At 33.4% G+C, this 20,000-nt stretch overlaps 1 protein-coding gene across 1 annotated transcript in view; it reads right to left on the bottom strand.

Annotated features, from left to right (window-relative positions):
- LOC145255731 (potassium channel subfamily K member 1-like) overlaps nucleotides 1–20,000 on the bottom strand; it is a 184,631-nt gene that overhangs the window by 47,021 nt on the left and 117,610 nt on the right. Inside the window, exon 2 of the mRNA XM_080114347.1 lies at nucleotides 4,688–4,831. Within this exon, the coding sequence (XP_079970473.1) occupies nucleotides 4,688–4,831 (144 nt within the window). The remainder of the gene's footprint in view (nucleotides 1–4,687; nucleotides 4,832–20,000) is intronic.

The raw sequence follows: 20,000 nt of genomic DNA, 5'->3' as shown, positions 1-20,000 counted from the left end.
GTTCCACTTCTTTTTGGCAATGTCTTCTATGTATTTTTTCCAGTTCATGTTAGCTGTAAGTGTTAGCCTGATGAGTTTAAATGATGGACTTTCAGGTATTAGCCATGGCAATTAGTGGTTGAAAAAGTTTCTTATAGTTGTTAAAGGAAAAGAGCTTTGTTTTAGTTGTATTAAATGTTACCATCCATTCCACTACAGACATTCAGTCATTGTTTTAGATATGTGATCACTTTTCCCACATGTTGATAATAGAATATGGTCTGGTCAGATGAAATTGCATCAGGCAGATCATTTATGAAAATCAGAAACAATAATGGTCCAATAATCGGTCTCGAGAGTATACTTTGATTAATGTCATGTTTAGAAGTATAGCAATTGAGGACAACCCGAGTCTTTCTTTTAGTTAAGAGGATCTGATTATATTTATTTGTTTAGTAATACCATATGAATTTACATTCATAAGTAGACCATTATGCCACATCTTGTCAAAGGCTTAATCACCTTGACATGCAGAGTAAGCTGCTTTGGTCACTTTTTACACAAAATACACAAATCTATATCAGTGTATCCCCACAGTTTGAGTTTTTTTATCATTGATAGGAAATTATTGGTGGATTGAAGGACTGTTATTGCCAGTGATTCCATTACAATTAAAACATTCTAAGATAGTTTAATTGGTTTAATATCATTCCATATTGTTCATACATATTGTTTTGTTTAAATGACAAAAGCAGCTTCTAGATCAACTGAAGGAAGATGATGAGCTGTCTGGGGATGCAGATTTCATCTAACTTTTTCTTGATGAGCCCTCCCCTTATTATGACATTTTCCTGTTGGCACTCACTAGTCCTTATCCTCGAGTGGCCCCGGGCCTTGATAAGAGGGGACTCCTTTGTAAAAAAAAAAAAAAAAAAAAAAAAAAAAAAAAAAAAAAAAATGATATCTTATTCATGGCAAAGGTATTACAAGCATAGCATGAAATTTTGTATTTCTTTTAGTTTTAGCTCAATATTATAAAACATGATGGGCCTATGTAAATCTTACACTGGAGACATTGGCATATCATTCAATTCATCTGAATATGTCATTTTCACATGTTTCTCGAGTTCTTTTTGTTGTACATCATCTCTTGCTTTTTGTTTTTGCACAGTTTATTTGTGAGAATGTATATGCCCTTGTGTAGAATAGTTTCTGACCATGTCACAATTTGACATTTCCTTTGATTATCAGCTCCAAAGACAGCTAAAAAAGTTTTCTTAATGTCATCAATAAGAGGTTGGAGTCCTGCCCTTTTATGAATTGGAAACAGCTTTTTCAGCACTTTCTCATCTTAATTTTCCTTTCTGAGTCTTGTTCATTTGATTGTTTTTCTTCTTTTCTATTATTTGTTTACATTACTGAACTAAATTATTCAAGAAAAACGTCATGCACAATTCTGCAAAATTGACTAATCTGCTTACGGACCTTTAAGAGGCATGGTAAGTATAAAGGAAGGCTTATTGTCAAGATTTGTCCATGTAGTTTGTTGTGAATAAGGATTATCTTCTCTTTGATAATCTAAGCTATAAAGCTCTACATTTTCGTGTGTCAAGTAGACGAGTAGTAATTGAATAAAAGATTAGACGGAATCTCTTGTCTTTTTTTCATTACAATTTATTCAATTAATAGAACAATTCATGGGATTGGAGCGATTTACCATGGATCCAAGAAGTGATTCAACTGACAAGTGTTGGAAACATTGGCGGAAGACATTTACAAATTTCATTGAGGTTCTACACTCAGAAAGACTGGGATGTCCCATCAATAAGCATGCGTTTCTAACCAACTACCTGTCTCACACAGGCAACAAAATTATTTCGGATTGCGTTACCTATGAAGAAGCAATTGATGTACTGAATACTACTTTAAGCCTAAAAATGAGATATTTTCTAGACACCTACTTGTGACTCGCTGACAAGAATCAAGCAAAACATTGGACCATTTCCTTAAGAGCCTTTGAACACTGGGCAAAGATTGCAACTTCTGCCCAATGACGGCATTAGAGGCCCAAGGGAAACACATTTTGGACACCTTCATTAACGGATTACGTAATGCTCAGAATAAGACCCTTACACTTAGAACAGCTTACGAGCAAGCCTATTCATTCGAATGTGCTATACAGCAGTCTAGTTCTTATTTACAACTTAACACTGTGGGCATAGCTCTAAAACCACCTGTTCCTACTGCTCCACCTCATGACGATAGTCTGACGAAGCTTCAAGAACAATCAGTCACAGCCACTTTAAAAAGGGACATTTGCTATTTTTGCAGCTTATCTAAACACCTATGAGTTTCATGCCCTGCCAGAGATACTTATTGTAATAAATGTGAAAAACTTGGTCATTTTTCAAAGGTATGCAAGACTTGCATATCTTTGAAAAATGACCAAGTTTTTCACATTTATACAAAGCCACTCGTCAAAATACATCTGAAACTTTAGCCGCCTCCCCTGACTGCCTTTCAAAAACTATTGTAAAAGTGAAATTTAACACAAGATCTATGAATGCTCTGCTCGATACCGGGTTCAGAAAATTTTATCAAAGAAAACTTTGTAAAAACCAACAAATTGTATTTTGTTCCTGCCTCCAGCAGGGTAACAATGGCAAATGCATTTTTGTTTGCACAAGTAAGTGGTTACTGTTTGGTGGACTTACTATTTGATGTCGTCTCCAATAAAACCACTAAATTATCCGTGATAAAAATCTTTGTTGCAAAATAATACTGGAACACAATTTTGCAACAACACTTGCAGATTGAAAATTCCATTTGGTGGTTCAATGCTTGCATTGAAAATTTGTGGATTGGCGACAGCAAAAATCCAGTACCTGTCACTTTTTGAAAATCTAACTAAAAACTGCGAACCCATAGCAGTGAGAAACAGAATAATAATATATTTTATAATAATAAAAAACTCATTGAGTCCAAGATAAAAAGATTTACAAATTCCTGCCAAACGTGTGCTTAAAGAAAGCCTCGGTTTTATAAACCCAAAACTGGTGTTTTATTAAGAGCAACACAACCATTTGAAAGACTCAATCTTGATTTTAAAAGACCGCTACCAAGCAAAACAAGGAACTGATATATATTAACTGCTGTTGATGAATATTCACGGTTTCCTTCTGCCTTCCCTTGCTCAGACATATCGGCTACTACAATTATACAATGCCTCTGCTCACTATTCGCTGTCTTTGGAGTTCCTGCTTATATACATTTGAACCGAGGGGCTTTCATGTTAGCAGCTTTAACAATTTCTACAGGAACGAAGAGTAGCTATAAGCTGGACAGCTCCCTTCAACATTAAGTGTTAACAGCCAATGTGAAAGATATAACATTATTTGGAAGACTGTTCAATTGGCTGCATCAAATACCGGATGTTCAATTGATAATTGGGACCATCTCCTTCCCATCGCATTATATGCCATTCAATCCCTATTGTGTACCGCCACAAATGCCACCACACGAAAGGTTGCTACTATTTCAGTGACAGAGTTTGGCAGGAACTTCGCTTTCATCTTGGCTTTCTCGACCTGGAACTGTGTCTCTGAGACGACATACACATTACACCAAGAATGATCCCTTGGTGGAAGAGGAAGAGCTCATAGAGGCAAACTCTCAATATGCTCTAGTATGACATGCAGATGGTAGAGAATCTAATGTTTCCCTCAGAGACCTACCGGAGATGTACCAGGACCATGGACAGCCCCTGATGACAGACCAATCCCCTTAACACTGAAGCCCCTCCAGAAGATCACGGCACTGAAATTGCTCCTGACAGGTCATCTAATGACACTGTCTCCATTGGGGCTCCATCAGACATTTCAGATGGGCCAACACCTGAATCCTTGATAGATGAAAGACTAGCACCGAAAAAACGTGCTCATCCAGAGACTGACTGATACAGAACAGCCCACTCCTCTAAGAAGGAAACATTTTGGAGCAAGGTATTTTAGAGTCCACAGACAGGCTCGCACTGTTTGAGTAATCCTACCCCGAATCATGGACTGCTGAGATGGCCACTGCGAGTTCGTAGAGAGCCTGGACATTTAAGGGACTTTCTTCCCTGTCAGTGAGAAATTTGGTGGGGGAGAATATTGTGAATATGGATTATCTCCTCTTTCATAATCCAAGCTATAAAAGCTGTACATTTCCGCTTGTCAAGTAGACAACTAGTAAGATTCTTAATTGAATAAAAGATTACTAGATGGAATCTCTTATCCTGTTTTCATTACATAGCATTACTTTTGGATCATTGGCTTTCTTAGACTTTCTTTAAGCTACTGATATTCAATATTTCAATCATAATTAGATCATTCTCTGACAAATCCTAGAAGCCAAAAAGTAAATCCCTTACGTAAGTAAAATTGCATATTAAATATATACTTAATATACACATCGTACTTAATATATTTATTAACCCGTGAAAGCAATCATGTTATGGAAGTAGTTATCATTTAATAATGAATCCTTGCATAACATGTCTTCCAATGTATATATGTAACACACAACCATATTTATTTTAAAAAGGCAAAGAACTCTCCAACGATAATCTAGGATGATCATAAGGATTCATAATATAAACTTTTTTTTTTTTTTTTTCAAAAGGATGGCTTGTAGAAAAGCAACAAAAATACCAACAAAAAATTCTTACCAATTGTGGTAAGAACTGTGGTAGCAAAAAACAGAGACTGGCCAAAACTCCAGTTGGGTTCAGATATTGTGACATTCTTGGAAGCTGATACACCTAAGTTAGCTGCTTTCACAATAATATAGATGAAGCTTTCCAATTCCTCCTCTAAAAAATAAAAAAAAAAAAGAAAATTAATATGAGACATCTATATTTTTTTCATAAGAATGAACGATACAAATTTTACAAATTTTTTTCATGAGAATGAAAGATACAAATTTTAAAAATAATTATCATATAAATATTTGTTTGTCTCTCAGGGCCAAAGTTGATTTTCTCTAAGCGTTTTTCTCTCAGACAAAACTGGAAAATGTTCATCCTGGAAGATCGTTTTAACTTAAAATATTTTTATTTACTTACCTATGAACCCATTTCCTTAACTCATATAAATGAACTTAAAATGACAATCCTTAATGCAATGTTTGACTTTATCTTATTGTATTGAAACATTTATAATGTTTTAATAATGAAGATTCTTCAAATTTTATTTTCATCAGAGCTAAACTTTTAAAATAACCCTTTTTGATAAACTTGAAATTTGAATCATGAAAGTCTTATTTTTCATGCGTATTGCATCATTGGATGCTTATGATTGCTTGGAAACGTTTTAGCTTCTAATTTCTGGTTAGGAAAGATAGCTCAATACTATAAAGCTGTCTTTATCTTATCACATTATTAAAACTGATCGATCATGTCGGGACATTGTAAATGAATTGATAGATTTATGCTGTTAACCTATTGTGAAGGTAAATAGATATTTTAAAAGACATGAGAGAACCTGGTTTTTTCAACTTAACAGGATTAGCAAGATTTCACAAATTATGGTCAATGTTAGTATATTGCATATACATTTAATATTTCCTTTCTCTTCTCTATGCCATTTATGTCATTCTCTTACTCTACGTTTCTATTTTTGTTTCTTTATATACACTGTCATCCACTACTTTCCTCCTATATTATTACTATTCCACTTCCCTTTATTCACCTTTTCTCATCTCGTTCACTCTTCCCTCCTACCACCTAAAAACATTTAATGTGAAAACAAGCACACAATATTATCAAAGTTTAAGTATCATATTAGAACATCCATTATTCGTTAAGTCAGTATATATTTTGAAAAGATGAAAAATAAAATTCATTATCATCTATTTCCTTTTTTGATGATAATCACTTGTTTTTTTATTCGCTTCTACCCCCTTTCTCTCTTACTTCTTCTCACTACAAGATACAAGCAAGATAACACGCAATCTAAATTCAGTTTTAAATATATTTTTTTAACTTTCACAAGAGATTCACAACTTTGAGCAACTACCATTATTCCTTTATGACATCACCCATTTTCAAATATAAATATATATATTTTTTTACAAGGGAGTTACTACTCACTAAGGCTCAAAGGTCACTCGAGGGTTAATGAGACAATAACAGTGATTGTTGGTGGTGGGAATTTGGTAGAATTTGATTATTTAAGGGGAGGCACGGCTCACCAAGAACTTGTTTACATTGGACTTGAAGATGACCATGTTGTAGCCAGCTGGAAAGCAGGTCAGTTGAACAGAGTTCCACAGATGGACAGTTCTAGGAAAGCTTTGTTCATGAAATTTGCATTTAGATTTGGGCACAGATAGAGAGTGGGGAAGATTGTTGATAATGGTTGCAGATAGATAAGTGCTTTTCATGAAAGTTTGGGATAGATTGAAGTTCGGACGGGCACTTGCCATGAAAATAATGATAAAAAAGAGACAGGCTCGCAATGTCTCTTGTGTGGAAAAGGTTGTAAGGAGAAAAGCACGTCACCTAGGTTTTCAAGTTGGTTTCGAACTATGTCAAGACAGGATAGGATGCTTCAAGCACCTTCTCAGATGTGACAATAGTTCTCCGTTTTAGAATGTATTTGGCTCTTATAGAAGTAGAGGATTTAATCGGGAGTGAGATAGCTTCTGGAGCAGTAGAATGACAACTATTTTTCCAGTGACATTGGCAACAGATTTGATGTAAGTCTTTCATTTCAGATCAGGAGTGTAGGTCAGACTCGGGAGCTTCTCTGTGATGAGAGCCATTCACATCACCTGAAACCAAGTGTAGATCAGGTTATTGCGTAACCAACCACCCTTCGCTCCATTGCACCACATGCTCAAGGTTGGAGGAAAAAAGACTCAGAGATCTAGGCTGTTAATGGCCTTTGAGGCATTGTTATAGATGGTAATGTAATCTGCATATATATTGATGAATGAACTTACAATGTGATTTGGTAAATCATTGATGAAAATTAAGAGGAGAGTTGGGCCTAGGATGAATCCAGCGTTGATATTTTGAGCTTAGAACTTCTCCATTGACAACTACTTGTATAAACTTATCCAAGAGAAAAGATTTTATTATTGAGAAGACATTTCCAGATATTCCATAGTTGTAAATCTTGTAAAGTAAACTTTTATGCCAAACCCTATGCGGAAACCCCTGTAGATAGATTCACTAATCTTATGTGAAATTACAGTCAGTACATCAACTATAGTCCTCATCTTTAATGAATGAGCAAATAAAGTGAGTCCTAGGATGTCCTCTAAATCACGAATTTTTCAAAAAAATATTCTCTTCAGAAGGTAATGATTTGAGAAATGATCTGCTTAAAATAGTTTTTGAAAAAAAAAAAAAAAAAAAATTATATATATATATATATAAAGAAAAGGGATAATATTTTAAATATTTTAATATAAACAAGCCACACGCGCATGGTCCCCCTCTGGTGCTGCATGTGAGATGATGCCACAAAAAATACCTTCACATTTTTGCCAAGTTTCAGAAAAATCTAATGAATGGGGCAAAAGTGTCATTTTTTGCAATTTTGGGGCATTTGTGACTCTTTGAGCTCCTGGGAATGCCGAATCCTAATGAAAATGGACAAACGGTGCAGTTTGACGCCTTAAGACATATTTAAATTCAGCACCATGGAAAACGACCATATAGACATATATATCAAGTTCTTGAGTAATATGAAAAAAGAGCTCCAAAAAGGCATGTTTTTTTTAGCCCTAAAAGTTCCAGAGAGATGCGAACTAGAATTTTGCCAGGGTCACCCATACTGAATTTATATTAAGAACAATGGCCTCCACATTTTGGCCAAGTTTCAGGAAAATCTAATGGATGACTCAAACGATATGGAGCAAAAAGTGCCACTTTTGGCAATTTTGGGGCATTTTTAACCTCTTTTGAGCCCCTGTGGATGCCGAATCCTAGTGTAAATGGATAACGGTGCAGTTTGAGGCCTTAACACATGCATATTTGAGTTGACCCCCTAAAAAAAACACTATGTAGTCAAACATATCAAGTTTTTGTTGAGATATATGAAAAAAGAGCCACAAAAAGGGGCATTTTTTGCACTAAAAATACCCGGTGACGCAAACCAGAATTTTCCAGGGTCACCCATACTGGATTTATATTAAGAACAATGGGCCAAGTTTCAGAAAAATCTAATGGATGGATCAAAAGTTATGAGGCAAAACGTGTCATTTTTGGCAATTTTGGGACATTTTTTTACCACTTTTGAGCTCCTGGGGATGCAACAGGAATTTTTGCCAAATAATTTGTTTTACAGTGCACATCTATTTAATAAAATACAATTTGGGGCAAAATTTCAGGAAAAACTAATGGACGGTTATTTGGCAATCATCCAGACTAATGGACGCACAGACAAACGCATGCACGGATACCACTGAAAACATAGGGCCCTCTCTGATAAATCGGGGGACCAATGAGTGTTCATTTTCTAAAAAAACATTAGAAAAAAGTTTATCTGCATATCTAACAGTGCAGAAGAGAGGTTTCTGAGTCTCAATTTAATGCTCAGCCTAATATCAAAAGAATATTGATTTTCTTTTTATTCTATCCAATTATTGCCATTATTTATCAATAATTCAAATGATTTTATATTTGCCTTTCAAAGGATAAAAATCATCTCTTGATTTTATTATCTTATTATTTTTAAATTTGAAGCTAATTATTTTCAATTTACCACCTTCTGAAGAGAATAATATTTTCTTTAAAAATACAAGATTTAAAGGACATATTAGACTCAAATGCCTACGGAGAGAACTTGAGTGTCTAACGTCTCTCTGTACAGATGTTTTATCAGGAGAACCTGGTATGAGGATACTTTTCCCTACAAGTAAACAGAATAAATATTAAAAATAACATAGTATTTGTAGGCCAAATAAGATCTCCTTAGTATGGCTAACCCACACTTGCTTTAACAGAGAATTGTGCACCTTCTCCAAGTGATGTTACATCAAGTAACAATATGAAGGTGGATACTCTACCAAACTAGATTAATTTTTGTCCTGGAATCTAGTAATACCAAGAGACCACAAGAAAGATATACTATAACATATTTAATGGTCAACTGGGGAGAGGAAAATTATGTTCTCAATTTCTTTACTAACTCAATATTTATAAGAGGTAAAGTAAAACTTTAATGAAAAATTCAAATATCTATGTATCTCATATAGAAATCAAATGTTAGCCTCAGGAAGGAGGTGCCTTGATTTCTGAGAAATTCAATTGAAGTAAAATGAGACAAAATGATTTTTTGTTGAGTGCTATAACAAATAACTGCATTATATATGCACACACACATACTGGAAATAAAGATTTATCTATGCAAACATAGTTTAGCTACACATTTACAAAACATGTTTCAGTCACAGCTATAAAAAGTCAGACTTTTTAAAACCAGAACATCAACTTTAAGTGTTGATTTTGTGAAATAAGACAGCTAATCTTTAAAGATCACTCGATTAATTCCAAATATTTTAGATTCTATTTTACTGTTAATTGTTTATTTTTCTTTTACTTAGAGTCACCTCAAACTAAGCACCCTACCTGGAACATACAGAGCTACTGTGAATTAGGGACCAGATTTATATGGGCATCCTGAGTGGGAAGTTGGGCAAGAAGACGTTTGTTCATTTTATATTTAAAGTTCTTCCTGTTGGTACAGTTGGGAAAACCGGTAGCAGGGAGGGAATTCTAAAGAAAAGCTGTCTGAGAAAAAAAAAAAGCTATACTTCTGGAATCTGGAATTGAAGGGGGTATGATTTGCTTGTCAAGATGGGGGTATTTATGTTGAGGAGGCGCATGTACAGAAAGTTTGTTGGTGCTTATTTCGTACGGCTTCTTGAGGGACTTCGACTTCCTCTCTCCATATGTCCAAGATGTGATGTGGCACTCCATTAATTGCCACTTTGTTCTTAGAGAGTATTTCAGTTACTGTCTTTTCTCAAGCGAGTTCTACAGCGAGGATTGGGCGGTTTAACCTACACCTCCTGACCCATCATAATCTCTGCTTGCGCCTGTATCACTCTATTACTGCCAGTGGATACATTGCCATTCATACATAAAAATAGATCGATGTTGCACTGACGTTTCATCTTGACCAATCTTTGGTAACATGTTATACCAAAAAACCACTTGCTGGGGCAAAATTTGACTTCTTGCTGTCACAGCTTTTATAGCTCGACATTGCCTCTCTATGATTCCATTGCTTGGGTGGTATGCAGATCTAAAATATTGCTTAATGCTCCACTTCTCACACAGCACTCTAAAGGCTTCTGACTAGAACCTCTTCCACTGGCCCCCTTTCCATGAACACCTCATTAGCAACTTCCATTGCTGCTTCTGCTCTAATTTTTTTCCATATTGCTACTCTCCCAGGTCGATAGTAAATCATACTTAAATATGGTTCATGTTAGCAATGCATGATATCAATGGTCAATTGCCTCCAATTTTCTGTTACATGCAATTCCACTTTTTCGTGCTTGGATGGTGCAGGGTCAATGGATTAAGACTCCCTAAAATTGCTCCACCACTTGACGAACATTGTCCATTTTGATATTAGGACTTACTTTCTTTGCTAGATACAAAGTTCTTTCCTTTCCAAAATGATGCATATTATACAGGTTCAAAGCCACATCTTTCTTTTCCTGTAGCTTCACTCTGGACAGTCCGTCCTTTATTTTTCTGTGATGGAACCATGGTGGTTAAGTGGATGTACAAATGAATTCAGCAACAGCAGCATTATGAATTAAATCAGAAGTATCAGGAGATAAGTGGATAAGGATGAAAGGGGGGAAGCTGAAATGTTTATCAAGCATCGACTTGGAGCACTAGGAGATTTGAAACAAATGAAGAGAAATGTTTTAGGACCTGTATTTTGCTTTTGTAGAAATAGAGGAAGCTTTTGACAGAGTGTCAAGAAAGGTTGTCAGGTGGGCTTTGTGTAAACTAGGGGTATATGAAAGGTTGTCCAAGCAATATATAGAAAAGTCATGTTAGAATTACCAGCACAATTAGTGACAGCTTTAATGGCTAAGTAAGGAGCACATCACGGTTCCGAAATAATTTTTCATTTGTATCATAGGAACATTGTCAAAGGAGGTTCATACAAGTTGTCCAGAAGAGATGCTGATGATTTAGTATTTTCCTATGAAACAATAGAAAACTTATTTGTTAAGTGGAAGTCTTACATGTATACTATCGAAGGTAAAGGTCTGAAAGTTAATATTACTAAAACAAAAGTAATGGTTGCAGTTTTGGAAAGCTCTCAAAAAAAAAAAAAAAAAAAAAAAAAAAAGGAAAGTTCTCTTGCACAGCTATTGCACTTTATGTTTTTTATGGAATTTTTAAATATTGGATATGTAAGTATTGCAATACAATTATTGGTAGGAAAATCAGTTTATATGCACAATGTGTAAGAAAATTAAAATGGATGAGAACTTAAATGTGGACAAAGTAAAATTTGATGGTGAAGTTATTAAATTTTGTTATCTTGGTGATACCAGGGACAGCATGATGGAGCAGGTGCTAGTAATATGGCAACAGTTGGGTTGTTAGAGTTAAATTTCTTCAGATGATTTTGGGATCAAGTCTCAGTTATATCTGAAATTCTAAACTTGTAGATTTTTTTCAGAGCTATTTTCAAAAACAACAAAGATAATTTGTATGTTATTCAAATGGCAGAAAAGCACGAAACTGATTTTTGTCTTGCCTGCACATATGAAGTAACTTTGATTAATAAACTAGGTGAAATCGGCTTGTGATTACTTCCATTACTTTTTCTATTTGGGTATAAACACAAACACTTTTTTCTTTGAAGTCTCAAGAATTGGATATGCCACCCAAACAAATTGAGAATGGATGGGAACAAAAATGAGTTTAATTTTATTTGGATTTTAAGAAAAATGAATTAAAATTTGATGTAAAATAAAAATCTGAAGATCACATAACAATACGCATGAACATTTGGGAGGTGGATTATTAATCCATAAAAAATCCCTTTTTATACTTTTATCTTATAAATTCAAAGAAAGCAGTTATTAAAAAAAACTGGCAACTTTATCACAGATGATTCTCTTATTTATTCTATATATTCAATAAGAAGAGAAAAATTCCAAAGAAAAGAACAATCAAAAACTTTTTGTCACAGCTGGACACATTCCCATTTCAAGAAGAAAAAGATAATGTGGGAGTTCAAACAATTCATATGTTGAATTATTATCGAATAAAAAAACTAAATATATTTGGCTTAAAAAAAAACAAACAATTGGAACAAGTCACAGATGGCATTATTCTAGAGGTGAGAATAATATCAACAACTGGTAACAAGAACATACAATGTGGTATGACGATGTAATATAAAGATTCCTCCAAAATTTGACAATAAACTTAATTTTGAAATCTGGATCTACAATTGTGGATAAATACTTGATGCAGTATCCTAGCACACTTAAATTTGAACATGGCTAGCATCATCAGAATGAACACTTTTATAAAACAAAACTTGTATCATCAGAATGAACATTTTTATAAAACATAATTAATATAGCAATATCAAATCAGTATTTATGGGCACATTCACCAATCAGCACTTTAGTTTTGTTCAAAGATAAAAAGTGTTCATAATAATTTATGCATTTCTGTATCTAGGGCAACAATAATTTATAATACTCATAAAGAAGTGTGGTGAAATAAGTATGTATATGTGAATATCAGTGGAGATAGTCGAAATGGCTTCTTTTCAAAAAAGGCATCATTATTGTGTGAGGTTCGTCTTAGTTAATGGGTTTAGAATCAAATATCTAAGATGAACACCTACTTCAACCTGAATGTGTATGTTATCACCAAATAAAGTTTTTCAATAGCTTTGCCATTGAAATATACTTTGTCCACATCAAAGTTCTCAATCTCCATTATCTTGCATATAAACCGATTATCCTCTGTAAACCTACCAATAATCAACTGCACTTCTTGTGTACTCAATGCTTTTAAGTGCCACAAAATATTGAATTACACTCGACTCCTTTCCACAAACTGAGCAGAGAAACTTTACTATTTTGTAAAACTTTCTAACACCACAACCACTTTGATCTTGGTAACATTTGCTTCCAAACATTTATTTTTCATAGCATTTCCTCAAATCTTAACAAGTAAGCCATCCATTGTTTTACAGACAAGTACAGCATCTCTTCTGAACAACCCATGCGAAATTTCTCACACAATGCTTCTAAGACACAACCAAAAAGCAACAGACTATACAGACTCATGATGTACTTCTACTTTAACATTAAAGCTGTCACCAAATATACTGTTAATTCTAACACTATTTTGAACATTTCTATACATTGCTTGAACATCTTTCACCAACTATCTACTTATCCCTAGTTTATGTGAACCTCTTGAACCAACCTCTCTCGGCACTCCATGAAAATCTTTCTCTAGATTTACAAAAGCAAAATACAGGTATTCTAATTTAGATACTTACTTGCATTTATCTCATTATAAATATAGCACCACTAATACTTTGTCTAGACATAAAACTAATTCATTTCACTTATCTACATTCTTATTTGTTGCTCAATTATTTTCTCAATTTCAGAATTTGATCCATTGGCTGTAGGCTCAATGTAATCACATTTACCTGGTGCTTCCTGTTAATCTTTGTAAAAATTTACAATTTTCCTAAGTTCTCAGTTATTTGGGATAATCTTTTTTTATTTAATTTAAAAACCATCTCAATGCCTGTTTTATCTGCAGTCTTCAACATTTCTGCCAAAATACCTGAGAGTCTTACCATTCTTTATCTCACAACTTTCTGTACCGTTCATATTCCCATTCTTACAGATGGAGTGAATATTGCTCCTATAACTTCTGAACTCTTACAGTTCTATGAAAATTCTATTTAACAATTTCTTATCCTGGCATTTTCAAGAATCCATTTTGTTCTGTTCATTTGTTGCTAACATCCCATTGTTATTTTGACTGCACTTCTTTCCAATGATATCCATATTTGTCTTTTCTATTTATTTAGCTATCCTAAATAATTCATTCTTTTGATCATACCTTCATAATATATCTGGAAACTTGGCTTGCTCAGCTTCATTCTTGGCTTTGTATATTGCTCTACTAGCTCCCTTTTTTGACCCCAGGTTCATTAAATCATTTATCCACTAATTCCTTTGATTCTGCTTTTCTTTGATACATTAGAAGGATAGATAGAAATAATGAATGGGAGGCTTTCTTGGAGAATAGAAACAGGTGAAGAGTTGTAGTGAAGTCACGTTTACTGAGAAGTGTTGCGGACCAGGATATAAAATACCCTAACTCGCTACAAGAAAAAATAATGAAACGAATTGAATGAAGGAAACAGAACTCAAATGCTGGAATAAAATAAACATGTCGTCTATTTTCTGTTGAGAAATGAAAGTCTTCGGTGTACACGTGTTCATTCAGCCGTTGATGACTACGCACGTGGAAGGAAAGGGAATGCAATAGAGAAACACAAAGTGGCAAGCCGTCTGTAGAAAAAAAGGATTAAGCTCAGTAGAACGTGGCACACATGTCCGTGTCGATGGACCAAAGCGAAGGGGAGATAGAGTGAGTAAGTCGATAGAGTGAGTAAGTCAATCCAGTTCATGGAGAGGGAAGCGTATAAAGTGTACTTGCGCTTGCCCCACATTACAGTAGCAGGGAAAGTGACTGTAGAGTGTGTGGTCGGTTCGTCGACTCAACAGGTCGAACGCTGGTCCGGACGAGAAAGGGAAGTTAACAGGTTTTGTTGACTTTTATACTGGAGTTAGTGTTCTGGGTGCGCATGTCTGGTTTTCACTTAAAAGGAAGTGACGTCACAGCTTGGGTGTGTGTATGCGCATGAATGTGTGTATGAGGCTGTGTATATGCGTGTGTGTGTATGTGTGCGTACATGTGGGTGTGTATATGTAAGGGAAAACATGTTCGAACAGAAGTGAGCAGTAAAAAAAATGAGCATCTTTGAACAATCAATGATGCATGCAGTTTTCAACTGTGTCGACTGCAACAAGGAACTGCTAATTTGGAAGTAGACTGTACATAGCTCCAGTGGATGCTGCAAAAATATTCAAACCTGGGTGTGAAGCTCCATTTTGTTTTATGAAAGATGGATACACACAGAGACAAAAAAAAACCTTGGAAATTTAAGAGAACTTCATCTTTTAGGTAAAAAGATAAACCACATGCATTGACCATCCATAGTACAGAAAGTACATCCCATTTCTTTTTTCAGACTCCATCTAAATTAGTTTGTGCTTGATAAGCAGATAGTATGGCTCAGAGGAGAACAAGCAATAGAGTTCAAGTGAGAAAAACGGGAGAAAGGTACTGAAAATTAGTTTTATATTTGGTTGAATAATTTAAATCCACTCCCATCTCCACCAATTAAAGACAATTGAAGGAATGAGATTGAATTTGCAAATTATATATATATATATATATATATATATGTCATTAGTCAACATTCCAAAATTAGATGTATTTAATTCTCACTCATAATATTTTATTTATATTTTTATGAAGTACTTCTTACACGTGTTTAGTTTAATAGCAGATATCCACAAAACAACTAATCAGACATATAATATATTCCCCTGAAGTTTTTTTTTTTTTCCTCGGAATGGAAAATGGTTTTGTAAAAACAAAATGTTGATAAAAAACTGAAGATATTTAAAACTTACAGAAACATAAAAAACATTTACTTATTGCAATGTTTAGGCACCTACCCGAAAGAAAAACCATTGAATTCAATGCATATGTTTAGAATCGGTCTTATGTGGGCATCTTCTATTATTGACAAATTTATAGCTATATTTTCAATATATATATATATATATATATATATATATATATATACATACACACACTAGTAATTGTCTGTATTTTTGAGATGAGGTGTTTTCATTGAGATTGTCGGACTGACTTCCTCATCTTGGTTGTTATTGTCACAATGTTTCGGCCGTTTTGCCCTCCGGCCTAGGTCAGGTGTTTTGTATCGAACTGGGGAACCGTTTGTTAGGAATCTCGAACCAAACCCTAAAGGGTTTATTATTACAATAGTTCGATACAAAACACCTGACGTAGGCCGGAGGGCAAAACGGCCGAAATGTTGTGACAATAACAACGAAGATGAGGAAGTCAGTCCGACAATCTCAATCAATACACACACACACGTACATAATTATATGTTTATATATGTAGATGCACATACATGTACATATATATATATATATATATATAGAAATGTACATATATATAAATATATGCTGTATATATGGCATAATCACTTTTACACACAGGTTCTTGTCAGATCACCAACGTTGAGCTTGGTTAATACCAGATGAGTGACCATTTGAGAATTCCAGGCACTGTATGTGCTTTCCGCTTCTCTTGGCATTTGTTTCCAGTTGTCCTGTACAGACACTTCACTTGCCACTGGTATTTAACAATGTCGACTCAGGACAGGTGTGGTTTGCACTTCCTGCTACAAAGATTTCATGTGCAGGCACAACTTCCTGGGTATCCATAGTCTGTCAAAAGATTGAAGGAGCCATATAATATAAAGTTGAATATCTGTGTGTGTGTGTGTCTGGTCATGAATAGGCTCCTTTATGGTTGACTATTATAGAAAACTGTTCACATATAATGATAGAAGATGTATCGAAACACAAGAAAGGGTAGGTTTGATCTCGCATAATGATGATTCATTAAAAATGTGGGGTCTGCGTACGCGCCCTGTCCACAAAGTATGGAAATAAAAAATTTACAAATAAAAAAAGACGTTTACAAGTGTTTTTGAGAAAAGATGTACATAATACTTTGGGAAATGTATTAACTTAAATAGAAATGGTATAAAAAAATTGTGGGGTCTGTGTTCGCGCCTGGCCGCCATAGAATGGAAATAGGCACAGACTTCAATAAAGACTTTTCATATCTATCTGCGTAAGTATACTTTGATAATTATGTTTCAGTTTGAAGAAATAAGGCATAATAAAACAGACCCGTGCACACACAGACATTTAGCTTTATATTATATATATATATACATATACCCATACATACATATACATACACACATATATATATATATATATATATATATACACACACACACACACACATAAAGTCATATACATACACACACACATACATATATATATACATCTATATATATAAAAATGTAACTCTTGGTTCGTTCGCAATTAATAGTCTAAAAAAAAAAAAAAAAAAAAAAAAAAAAAAAAAACACTGGACGGATGGCTTCCACGTTTTGGTATAATATGTTTACTATATCCATGTGTGTTTTTATATATTTCTTTTTAATTATAACATTATACTTAATTTTTCTATGATAAATAGGTGGTTTTCTTTGTACCGATAGGCCATTTTTTTTTTTATTTAGGGACAATTATTTATTACCGCTTCCTGTCACGTGACCAATTTCAAATTTAGCGGTTTTCCTGCTAGATCTGGAGATTTCGTTTGCAATCTAGCGGGAAATTCTAGAAAATCTGGAGATATTTCGCACCCACACACCCACAATTTTAGATTAAAAAATAAAGAAAAGCGCTTGAAAATATTTTAAAACATAAAATAAACTCATTCATGTAAGTAAAAAAAGTAGCATTTATTGCCTTTGGTAACAATTATTTATTGATTATTTGTTTTGTTTTTCACTTTTTTTTTTAGGCTAACCATTCTTAAATCTCGCTATAAAATCGATTTTTCCAAGTACATTTTAGGTGGGGGGTGGGCATTCCAACCTCCGAAGTTTAGTTTAAAATACGAAATTTAGAAGTATTTAGTCGAAAATTGTAAAAAGCAAGAAACAACAGCAAAAAAAAAAAAAAAAAAAAAAAAAAAAAAAAAATTATACCAATACAATAGAATTTAATCATCTACCAACCTAAATACTTTTAACATGCTAAAACAAAGTTTTTTATTTTTATTTTTTTTTTTTTTAATTTCAAAATATGTTGCACCATTATTGTGATGTTTAATTTGCAGTATGTTTCAATTTAACTTTTATTATAAAAAGTTTGAGTTTATGATTTGTTTCCTGCAAAAAAAAAAAAAAAATAAAAAATACCCTCTCTGAAAAAACAGGTAAAACTAGCTGATAAAATACTAATGCTAACCACTTCAATATAATTCCAGAAACATATAGTGAGAAAACACGGAACATTTTATGTATTGAATATACTATATTTATAATTTTTTTATGGTAGGAAGTTAAAATATGGAGTTTTTTTTGGGGGGGGGGGGGAATTAGCGATTTTTGAAAATTTCATATGATAAAAGTTAAAAATCTAGCGATTTTCTGGACATTTCTTTCTCCTGATCTCGCGGGTTTTTTTAAAATCTCAATTGCCAACACTGCATCACTAAAAAAACAAAAAAAAAACACTACAAGCTTAATGTAAACAGAATGTGTTTACAATATCGGTAAATTTTCAATGGGTTTAATCACATGATTATTGATAAATTAACCACACGTGGTCGCTTTCCTATTAAATATTCATCGAAAAATGTTAGGTACAGACAAAATGAATGCCGACGCTCAAAGTGTATACACATTTTGACCACCTCCCTTTACTTAAAAATTCACCAAAAATCAGGAAATTAACCAATTTTAATGAAAATTGCAGTATTTATCAAATAATGATCGCAGAATATAATAAACTAATTATTTTTACTTAACTCTTAGTGAAAATGTTTTGGTTAAACAAAAAATACCTTTACTAAAGTTATGGTTTTCAGTAGTAAATAAAAAACGCAAGAATTTATTTTTGCTTTTTTTTTTATATAAATAAAGCATCGTAATTTGTAACAATAAATAATTTTTACAGTAACATTACGAAAAAAGCCCCTAAAGTCCGTATTAATGAATTCGATATAACTGGAAGAAAAATGAATTCTCGCATACTATTCAGGAAATTAAAGATTCAATTAGATTCCTATTTCAGTCACCTAAATTATTTAGGGTGAAATGAGTTTAGGAATTTATAGCCAAACCTAAATATTTTTTTTTTTGCTAGAAAAAAAAAAAAAAAAAAAAAAAAAAAAAATAGCATTAATACAGTAAGTTAGGTAAAATTTGCATAGAATGCTCTGCTTTACGGTTGTTGTAAAAATGGAACGGAAATTTAAATTCGGTACATTTTTACATTACGTCCAACTCATCTCTCACATTCGACACATCAACTTTTATAGCTTTTCGGGTATGCTGGCAAGGTTACGGGTGTCTATTCCGAAAGCCGTTCTTAACATGGGTAGATTGGTAGGTGTGTCAGAAATTTCGTGAAAAATAGTGAGTAATTCCACTCCGTTTTTCCAAGCTTATAACTCCTCGAAAAATGTAACTCAAGCCCTAATTTTTTTCAATTAAGGGAGCAAGGACCAAGGTTTCATTAAAAACAAAAAAACAAACAAACGTGTTTAAAAAAAAAAAAAAAAAAAAAAGGTTTTAAACTTCGGACTTTACAGGTAAATTTCTAAAACACACTACTTTTTTGTTTTAAATTTGAATATATTATTTATTGACCTTTTCTCTTCAATTTGTGATATATAACACTTTGGTGAGTAAATTATTTACTTTAAAAAATTTTTTTTTTTCAAAATAGGAGGCGTGAATTATTTGACCTCCTGTCTTTCCAAGCTTATAACTAATCGAAAAATGTAATTCAAGCCCTAATTTTTTTTTAATTAAAGGAGCAAGGACCAAGGTTTCATATAAAAAACAAAACAAAAGAAAAAACAAACAACGTGGTGTAAAAAAAAGTTTTAAACTTCGAACTTTACAGGTAAAATTCTAAAAAACACTACTTTTTTTGTTTTAAATTTGAATATATTACTTATTGACCTTTTCTCTTCAATTTGTGATATATAAAACTTTGGTGAGTAAATTAATTATTTACATTTT

Source organism: Euprymna scolopes, chromosome 31 (assembly GCF_053919585.1).
Source record: "Euprymna scolopes isolate OS-2025 chromosome 31, ASM5391958v1, whole genome shotgun sequence".
In the NCBI taxonomy this organism is placed as follows: Eukaryota; Metazoa; Mollusca; class Cephalopoda; order Sepiida; family Sepiolidae; genus Euprymna; species Euprymna scolopes.
This window is presented reverse-complemented; position numbering and strand designations above follow the sequence as displayed.